This window comes from Mastomys coucha, unplaced genomic scaffold, assembly GCF_008632895.1.
Source record: "Mastomys coucha isolate ucsf_1 unplaced genomic scaffold, UCSF_Mcou_1 pScaffold5, whole genome shotgun sequence".
Taxonomy (NCBI): Eukaryota; Metazoa; Chordata; class Mammalia; order Rodentia; family Muridae; genus Mastomys; species Mastomys coucha.
The window spans coordinates 74,946,906-74,957,185 of NW_022196911.1; the positions used below are offsets into that span (position 1 = coordinate 74,946,906).

A 10,280-nucleotide genomic window follows, 5' to 3' on the forward strand; every position below is an offset into this window, starting at 1 on the left:
ATTTTTAAATGATTTTTATTCATGTGTATGTGTGTATATCCCTGTGAGTGAAAGCCTACAGAAGCTGGAAGTGGGTGTTGGGTCCCTGGGAGCTGGAGTTAGAAGTGGTTGTGAGCCACCTAGCCTGGGTGCCAGGACCTGTACTCGGGTCCTCTGAAAGAGCAATGTTCTCTCTTAGAGGATTAACCGGCTCTCTACCCCCTACAGCAGATATTTTGTTCTGTTCTGAGACAGTGTCTCACTATATAGGCTTGCCTGGCCTGGAACTTACTATGTTGACCAAACTGACCTCTAACTCACAGAAACTCACCTGCCTTTGCTTTCTGAGTGCTGGGACTACAAGCATGTACCCTCAAGCCCAGCTGATGTGATGTTGAGGCTGCCAGGCTTCATGCATCCTACTAACTGAGCTCCAGTCTCAGCCCTGAACTTGCTTTCACACATTTTGGTTGGTCCTCATTGTAATTTCCAGGAAGGTCTCACAGATGCTCTGTCTCCCAACTTTCCTCATCCTCCCTTCCCCTTGACAGCCTGTCTCTGTCATCTTTTATTCTTGGCAGTACATATAACATGCTACTGACTTTTAAATTATATGTAAAATGCAATGACTGGTTTTGTTGGTTTTGTTTTGAAGACAGTGTCTTCTGTAGCCTTAGACTGGTCTAGAATCCCCAATCCTCCTGCTTCCAAATCGCAAGGGATGGATAAGCAGAAAGTTTCACCATGCTTGGCTGCAGTGCTGGTTTTTCTATGAAATTCCAGACACTACTGACTTTTATTCGGATCACTGTAGCTACTGTGTCATTTTAGTGTGTGACATCTGAGAGATTTATGTTTGTTTGTTTTTTTTTTTTTTCAAAGTTTGACTTGGAGTTCAGATTGCCTCCAACTTTTTTCTTTTCTTTTTCCTTTTCTTCTCCTTTTCCCTCTTCTTCTTCTTCTTCTTCTTCTTCTTCTTCTTCTTCTTCTTCTTCTTCTTCTTCTTCTTCTTCTTCTTCTTCTTCTCCTTCTTCTCCTCCTTCTCCTTTTCTCCTTCTCCTTCTTCTCCTTCTTCTCCTTCTTCTCCTTCTTCTCCTTCTTCTCCTTCTTCTCCTTCTTCTCCTTCTTCTTCTTCTTCTCCTACTTCTTCTTCTTCTTCTTCTTCTTCTTCTTCTTCTTCTTCTTCTTCTTCTTCTTCATCATCATCATCATCCTCTTCCTCCAATTTTTCAAGGCAAGGTTTTCCCGACCATCCTAGAATTTGCTCAGTAGACGAGATTAGCCTCTGCCTCCCAAGTGCTGGGATTAAAGGTGTGTACCACCATACTTGGCTTGCCTCCAATTTTTTATCCTTTTGCCTTAGTCTCATGAGTGCTGGGATTATAGCCATATGCTCTCACCTCCATCAAGATTTTTGAAAACCATGCTGATTACAAAATATATCTGTGTCAGTTAAAATGTGATGACGGAAGGGGCCTGGAGAGATGGCTCTTGTTTCTCTTTCTGAGGATCCCAGTTAGGTTCACAATACCTGTGTTAGATGGCTCACAACTGCCTGTAATTCCAGCTTCAGAGGATTGGGTGCTCCCTTAGGGCTTTTGAGGGCACCCACTTGCATATGGCTTGCTCATCATGCCCTTGCGCGCGCACACACACACACACACACACACACAAATCTTAGCAGGCTAGTTGCAGTGCATATCTTTAACCCATCACTTGGGAGGCAGAGGCAGGTGGATCTCTGAGTTTGCAACCAGCCTGGTTTACAGACTGCATTCCAGGATGACCAGGGGTACACCAAGAAACTCTGTCTTGAACCTCCCCCCAAATAAATAAACAAATAATTTTTTAATGTAAAGGAGATTTTAATTTGAGAGAGGGTCTCATTTAGATCAGGGTGGCCTAGGCTTCACAAGCATTTGATACGGCACCTGGCTTCTGGGAGAAGAACTAAAGCCTAACTTTCCTCAGGAAGCGTAGTAAGAATGACTGAGCTTTGTTACTGATGCCCCGGCCCTGCCTCGTTCTGGATTTGGCCCACTCCATCAATAGCATCAGTGAGCTGACACAGAGAACTTACATCCAGTCCAATCCAGCCTCGAGGACTCTGTCCAGGTCATCTCCGGACCAGTGAGGCCAATCTTGCTGGTACAAGAGGCTCCTGCAGCCTGGTCAGGTGTTGATCAACAGGAGCGCCGCAAGGCCAGCTCACCTCTTGCCTTCAGCCCAGCCCTGCCGAATCCTGCTACAGCCTGCTTGAGTTGGATTTGTCACATGGGCAATAAAAATGATTTGTTTGAGTGATATGCGTACCCAAGGACAGCAGCGTGGAGAAAAAAAAAAAAAAAAAAAAAAACCTAGCTAACCTCCGGTGTAATTTTCCTAGGCACTGAGCAAAGGGCAGGCACAACAGTCCTTCTGTGTGTTTATTTCAATTGCCTCGTTATATTCAGGGTCAATCCTTGTTTGTTTTTTTCCACAATCCAATGAAAAGGGTAGGGTGTGTTGGGAAAGGGTTAGCCTGACATCATGGCTGGCCTCCCCGGGAAAGGCAGGGAGGTGTTGGCAAAGACACAGCCAGAGACTGGCTGCTTTCTTTCTAGCATCCGCTCACAAGTACTATGAAGAGAAAGAGTCTGCATTCAGCACTGTCTTGGACCTCGAGGTCGTGGGGCAGCCTGCACCTAGACAGGGGAGTTAGCCTCTTGACTTGCACAGACCTCAGAGGAAAACAATAAAACTTCCCAGAACTGCTGAACAGCAGCAGGAACAGTAAAATGAGCTCAACAAATGTTGGTAACAATTGTCACGTAGCTGCCGGGACTCAGCACTGCAGAAAGGAAAGGAAACACTTCACTTGTGTGAAGTCATTATTACGTCATTCTACAGCCAAGCTAGCAGTCACACCAGTCTTCCTCAGGAAAGCAGCCTCTCTCACCACGTCTGCCACATCCTTTGGGCAGCAGTCTAGGAGTGAGGAGCCAGGCCAAAACTGCTCTATGCACACCCTCCTGCTGGGAGCCAGATGGGACCGAGCCCAGCAGGCTCCGCTTTCCCCAAGCATTGAGCAGCATGACCCAGTTGGGGGAATCTGCTTTCTCCACATAGCACAAGCTGGGTGAGTGGATCCCAGATCTCTCATCCAAACCTCCCAGCTCAGGTTATGTTTATGTCTGCCCACCGGGGGGCTGGTTTCTCCTGGGTCCTTCTGACCCAAATGCCAGGTGCCAGCACCCCTGTGGGAAGGCTGCAGAATCTCCTCAGGTGTGAAGAATTTGCTTTCTAAACAAGGAATCAACATCTAAGAATGATTAACTTATTTGAAACAGGGCTTTATTCGAAAGTCCAAGGAGGAGGTGAAGAAATGAGATCTGACAGGATTCTGGCAAGATGGCAATGAGCTGGGGCAGCTTATCTGGCCCCACTGAAGAGACCCTTTAGTTAGATTATCCTGAGAGCTGGCCCTGATGAAAATGAAGAAAACAAAACAGACTGAGAGAAAATAGAAGAGGCAGTGGTGGCAGGGGTGGAGTGAGGGGGACACCTCTGACTTGTGGGTTTCCTGACCACTTCCTAGTTACTGCCTGCAGACCCTTGCAGCCCACCGGAGTTAGCTGATTCTGTGCCCAGCCCCACCAATATAATATCATCCAAAAGGAAACCTGACACTGACACACACACACACACACACACACACACACACACTGGCAGAGGCAGGTATAATTGGGTGTGTCACGGACTTTCATGTCACTGTGACCAAAGCTCCTGACAGAACCAACTTAAGGGACAAATATTCCGTCTCACTTGCTCCAGCAGGCAGAGAAGGCATGGCAGTGGGAACATGAGGCCACAGCTGTTTCTTTCACACAGTGGCAGATTAGGAAGTCGAGCTAGGCCAGGAGTAGAGGTAGGTATAACCTTCACAACTCCCCTGCAGCGACCAGGGCCCACCAGGCAGACCCTTCTACCTCCAAGAGTTTACAACCGTTAAAGTAACCTTCAAAACCAGCCTGTGGAGGGATTTTTCAGATTCAAACCATAATAGTGGGGGAACTCCCAGAGTGGCTAGCTTTGTGCCTTAGCCGGACTTCTTCCTGGCTCATATCAAGAGCGTTCCTTTTTTTTTTTTTTTTTTTTTTTTTTTTTTTGCTTTTTGAGACAGGGTATAGCCCTGGCTGTCCTGGAACTCACTCTGTAGAGCAGGCTGGCCTCGAACTCAGAAATCCACCTGGGATTAAAGGCGTGCGCCTCCACCGCCCGGCTCAAGAGGCGTTCTTGCAGGTCTGTTTGCCCTGTTGTTACAAATCACACACACTAGGTGTGATACAACACACACTTCTCACAATTATGGAGGTACAAGTCAGATCCAGGAGCCAGCACAGTGGGGACTGGCAAAGGCCCCTTTCACTCCCCTTTCTTGTATCTTAACAGTATGGAGGATTTATAAAGGCATACATCCCATTATGAGGGCTCCTGCCTTCATGACCTTTCCCAAGTCCCCACTTCCTAATATCATCCCTTTAGGATGACCAGCTCTAGGTGTGAATGCAATGGTGGTCAGTGTCCACTTGCTAATGTATACTGTCCTTTTCCTCGGTAACTGCCAAGATGGACACAGAACCATGCAACTTTCTGATTTCACCTTGGTGTCTAGGGCCCCGTGGTTCTCTCTACATTTGCCTCAGTCCTGGCTCTACTCTATATCCTTGTCCTCAGACCTCTCTTCTCACCCTTCTGTGATACTAACTCACCGCCTGCAGTGCTGAGAGAGTAACAGTCCATACTCTCTCCACTGCATCGTAACACTGCATTATCAATCAACCATTGGGAAACACAACCTACTGGGATAGCCACTTCAGTCTCTCTGGATCTGCGGCAGATGGCTTTATGGTTTTATTGCACAGGTAGAGAAATTCACTATGTGTGATTACGTGGGGCCACAGGCAGCATTTGAGTGTCTTCTCTGACAGCCCTCCACTGCATTTCTTTTTTCCTTTCTTTGGTTTTTTTGAGACGAGGTTTCTCTGTATAGCTCTGGCTGTCCTGGAACTCACTCTGGAGATTAGGCTGGCCTCGAACTCAGAAATCCACCTGCCTCTGCCTCCCAATTAAAGGCGTGCACCACCACTGCCCGGCTCCAAATTTTATTTATTTTTTTCTCTTACCCCCTTGTGGTGGTGTGGGTTGAAACTGGAGGACTCCAGGATGCTGGGGGAAGCATACTATCACTGGGCTATTTCCCTAGGCTGAAAGTTGACTTTTGTCGGTAAGCCACAGGGTAAGCATCAGTTGGCTCTAACAGGAATACATACTGCTAGAGTTAATGACCACATAAAGCTACACATTGCCTATAGTAGTCTCACTTCACTCCTGATGCAGATAAATGCAAGCTTTTAGAGCAAGGGATGTTTTTGTTCTGGTTTGTCAGCTTGTGTTTTGTTTTAGATGTTGTGTGTGTAAAAAAAGTGCTTTGCCGGGGCTGGTGAAATGGCTCAGCGGTTAAGAGCACCGACTACTCTTCCGAAGGTCCTGAGTTCAAATCCCAGCAACCACATGGTGGCTCACAACCACCCGTAATGCGATCTGACACCCTCTTCTGGTGCATCTGAAGACAGCTAGTGTACTTATGTATAATAATAAATAAATCTTTGGGAACAACATGAGTAAAGTGGGGTTGACCAGAGCGAGCAGGGGTCCTAAAGTCAATTCCCAACAACCAGATGAAGGCTCACAACTACCTGTACAGCTACAGTGTGTACTCATATGCATAAAATAAATAAATCTTTAAAAAAAAAAAGTGCTTTGCCTGCAGGTTATGTATGTGCATCACACATGTGCCTAGTGCTCAAGGTCAGAGGAAGATGTTGGATCTCTTGGAATTGGAGTTACAGTTGTGAGCTGCCAAGTGGGTTCTGGGACCAGAACTCAGGTCCTCTGCAAAAGCAACAAATGTTCTTAACCACTGAACCATCTTGCCAGCGCCTAGCAAAGATGATTAACCACCAGAACAGCAAGGTCATGACAATTGTTCCTTCCAGTGGCCACCATATTGTCTGCTATCAACAGTTCTGACTTCTCAGAGGTAGAGGATTTAAATACAACCAAAAAAAGCCAGCGCACGGGCACCAATATTCTATCTATGCTCTCTTATTGAAACAACTATAAGGTCATGTATAACCAACAACTCTGCTGTGCACTGTATGCATGCCTGGTACCAGAAAATGCCAGGAGAGGATGCTAGATCCCCTAGAACTGGAGTTATAGAGTTGTGTTCTGGGAACTGGGCTGTAGTCTTCTAGAAGAACAGCCAGTGCTCTCACCCACTGAGCCTTATATAAAAAAAAAAGTGGACTAGAACATTTATCCTAATACTTTAAAAACAACCTACTTGCAGCTGCACTGAACTGAGTGCTGTTGCTGAGTACTCATACACAGGTGTGATCTGTGTGTGCACTATGCCAAGTTTTCCGTGAATGCTACCTTCATGCGTACATTTGAGGACTTGATCATCCTGAGGTAGCTTAGCTTCGTTTTTGTTTTGAAAAGGGTCATCTGTTGAGCATAGGCTTCCTTCTTTCCTCACACACCAGATCTGAATTCTGTATGCTTGCTGAGTCCTCAATGCCATGCTGGTACTCAGTGCTCATGAAGTCATGCAACAGTAGCTCTGCTCCTGTGGTTAACTATTTATTTATTTAGTGGTGGGGAGGGGGTGCCCACAAGTACAAGTGAAGTGCTTATGTATACAGTTCCGACATACTTGTGCCAATCAGTTCCCTATTTCACCATGTGTTCTGAACTCCAGTCCTTAAGGCTTGGCATAAGGTCCTCTCTCTACTGGGCTACCTCTTCAGCCTTGTAGTGAACTAGCTATTTATGATCTGGATGTTCTATAGCTAAAATGCACTTAAGACCAGAAACTGGTGGCAACTGCCTGGATAGAATGTTGTGGCTCCTCCAAGTCTTCAATGTGATGGGAAGTTCGCGGCCTCCAGAGTTAGGTGAGACAATGTTTAACTTCTCATGCTTTTTCTATTCCTATCCTTGAGCTCGGATGACAGCCAAGTCTACTGCCTAGACTAAGAAATCAGTTTCCTGGAGCCCATCTTAGGTCTTGATGCCCTTAGGGCAGTGCAGACCAGTCCAATCCAACTTCATCTCAATCACAAGCAGGAAAGGAATTTCAAGGATCATAAACTGAGGGTTTGCCAACCAGAGCTCAGGTTACAGGCCTTAAAGTGGTATGCATCATTATAGTAGGAGACCCTTCCTGCATTCATACCCACTCTTACAGGCAGGGAGAGTGGAAATCAGCCGAGGCAGAAGTAGGGGGATCTCTGCCAGTTAAAAGGCCATCCAGGGAGAGCTACATAGTGAGACCCTGTCTCAAAACAAAAGCCCAGGCAGTCAAATCTGAATGTTAATTTCTTGTCAGTTCTCCAAATGGCATGACTGTGGTAAGGAATATTTTTAAAAGGCAACCTCAATCTAAAATCACATAGCTAGAATCGGAACCAAGAGCCCAACCACCTTTTTCCCTGCCTCCCTTTGGGCATGCAGAACCACCACACCATGCCACTCCTCTTTCCCCTCCCTAAGACATAGGGGAGCTCAGGCATGCTTGCACGGGATTCATACTGTTGTGTCCCTTTCTTATGGCACTGAGGCTGCAAACATCTTAAGCAGAATATGATTCAATTAAGTATCATTATACGACTGGTATTTGCTGTGGGTGTGAAAAGTAAATATTCATGGAGATTATTTTTTATATAATTCTATAACCTTATATTTTGTATATTTAAAATTTTATATTTAATTTTAGAAAGTTTTAATTCTTATTTTTAAGATTATAGTATACAAGTGAAATGGGAAAAAACCCTAAGTTTAGAGATGCCTCTGTTTTTTTATAATATACCTGCCATTTGAGAAAGCACTTGGATTCTTTTCTGGCTTTCATAACCATTTCCATAAACTTGGCCAACATGAAGAACATAAATATTCTCAGTGGAGATGGTCATATCCATCAGATCATGCATGGCTAAGAGAGTGCATTTATTTGCCTTCCTGAGGACCCAGACTACCAGCCTCTATCATTTAATCAGGCAGGCTTACTTTGAGGCTGTCCATTTCTCTAAGGTATTCTCTTGCTCAGCTGTTCTTTGCGCTACAGATTTAAGTGTGCCTAAGCAGGAACAACTACAGCAGCACCCCAGGACACGGTGGTGGAAGACAGCAGCACACATGTGCTCACAAAGTGATGCCTTCCTGTTACATTCTTTCTTCCTCACTGTCTTCTGCACTGCACATCTGTGGACTCACCCGCAACCTTACAGTGCAGCTAGACAAAAGGACGACACAACGCGACACATGAAAGAAACATCAGCAATGCAATCTTTTTGTCGTTTAATTAAAAAAAACCCAAAGATAAAAAAACAAGCATTTTACATAATGCATACATTCTCAACATCTGCAGATGAGATAAATAAAAGAAGGCTAAAGCAGACATATTGTGTATTGTTTCTCTTTGGTAAGTCACCAATATCCTCTGCAGAAACAAAATATGTTAAAAACAAAACCCATGGTCTTAAAATAATTGTCCCTTAGTATTAACAAAATATTCAGCAATAATACAGTAGATGTAGTTTTCAAATTGACAAGAATGCATAATACTTTATTCTCTGAGGGGTAAATAGCTGCTTTCCAAAATTAAGGCCTACAAGAGCCAATCTTATTCTAAACATCTTTTTCCTTGGCTCTTTTTTTAAATGTCACATTCAAACTTCCAGACACCATTCTTTTGGAAAATCTTTTTAACACACAAAACCTCTTACCAGTCAGTTTCACACCATCCATCCTGACCAATTCCATATCCTATGAGGCGATTCTATTTTATTCAAAATCACCTAAACTCAGTGCCCCCAAATAAAGAACAAAAATTCCCCTGAATATGCTCTAATGAACAGCACATATACACATCGTGGCTCTATTAAAGCAATATATACAGGTCAGAACTAAGAGAAAAACTAAAGGGCCCATTCAATATATAGCAGCAGCTCGTGTCTAAATATATATATACATACATGTATATAATGTTTTCACAGTTAATCTTAAAAAAAATTACATGATATGTTCAGAAATATTTCTCCTATGGTGTATAAATAATGCTTTAAAAGTCCAACTAATGAAATAAAGTATAAGAGTGGATCAAATTAAATAAATCTTCCGAGCCTTCCAGAACAGATGCTTGAGCTGGTAAAGCCTGAGGTGTGTTTGTAAAGGGTGCTCTGCCAGCCCTACCAGGAAAGGCAGTCCTCATTCTAAGCCCGGTAGGAGAGAAACTCCAACATTTTGGAAGGAACAGGCAGCTTCTGGACTTCTTGGGTGGGCATCACTCTTCGGATTGACATGCGACATAAATGTTGAAGACTAGGGACTTGCCTTGGAGTGGCCCAAAAATACACACTTCCATCATGTGTCCTTCAGAGAAATGGAAAAACAATCACAGTTACTCAACTACATGTGTCCTATGTCCCTACAGCTGTATATTAGATCCACACATCTCACCTTAAAGTCTAATAAGAACTCCAAGACAAGGCAAGTAGCAGGATTATATAGTTTGTCTAGGAAATTTACAGAAATACACATAAAGAAAAAGAAAGATGTATTTACCCAGCAGCTAAAACACTGCCATCAGTAGAAAAGGCACAGCAAAGCCCATTGCTCAAAGGTGCAACTTGTACTGGACAATCCTCACCGATTCTCCAGAACCTCACCATTCTGGAAGGGAAATAAGCGATCCAGTGAATTGAACACATCTGTGTTCTGATCACAGAGTACATACACAAATCACTCTCAAACAGCACGGTAACTTTGGTTGAGATGGGCTCATATGTACACAATCCAGGCCAGCATCAAATTCTTGAACTTGCTGATTTTACTGCTCAGGAGCTGGGATTACAGGTCTGTTTTCTCCATCTAGTTAATTTAACGTTTTATTTTGTTTGAGATTGGGTCTCACTACACAGCTCAAGCTGGAAGCCTCCCAAATGCTGCAATTACAGGCAAGAGCCTCCATAGTCCATACTGTCACATTTAACATATCTATACAGACTAGTTTACACTTTATACCATTTGGTAATGTGGATAAACCCCAAAGAGATTACAAGGAATGGCTTTGCTTTTTTTTTTAAATAAATTTTTAAAAAAGATGTATTTATTGCCAGGCAGTGGTGATGCACGCCTTTAATCCCAGCACTTGGGAGGCAGAGGCAGGCGGATTTTTGAGTTTGAGGCCAGCCTGG

At 44.1% G+C, this 10,280-nt stretch overlaps 1 protein-coding gene across 4 annotated transcripts in view; it reads right to left on the reverse strand.

The window, feature by feature from the left end:
- Nucleotides 1-8,365: 8,365 nt before the first annotated feature.
- Wsb1 (WD repeat and SOCS box containing 1) overlaps nt 8,366-10,280 on the reverse strand; it is a 16,942-nt gene continuing 15,027 nt past the window's right edge. For all 4 annotated transcript variants that reach the window (XR_004113254.1, XM_031352059.1, XM_031352062.1 and 1 more), the window contains 2 exons: nt 9,649-9,756; nt 8,366-9,456 (listed from right to left, as the gene is read on the reverse strand). Coding sequence is in view for 3 of the 4 variants with exons in the window: in XM_031352059.1 (XP_031207919.1) it covers nt 9,297-9,456; nt 9,649-9,756 (268 nt within the window). In the remaining variant the exon portion in view is untranslated. The remainder of the gene's footprint in view (nt 9,457-9,648; nt 9,757-10,280) is intronic.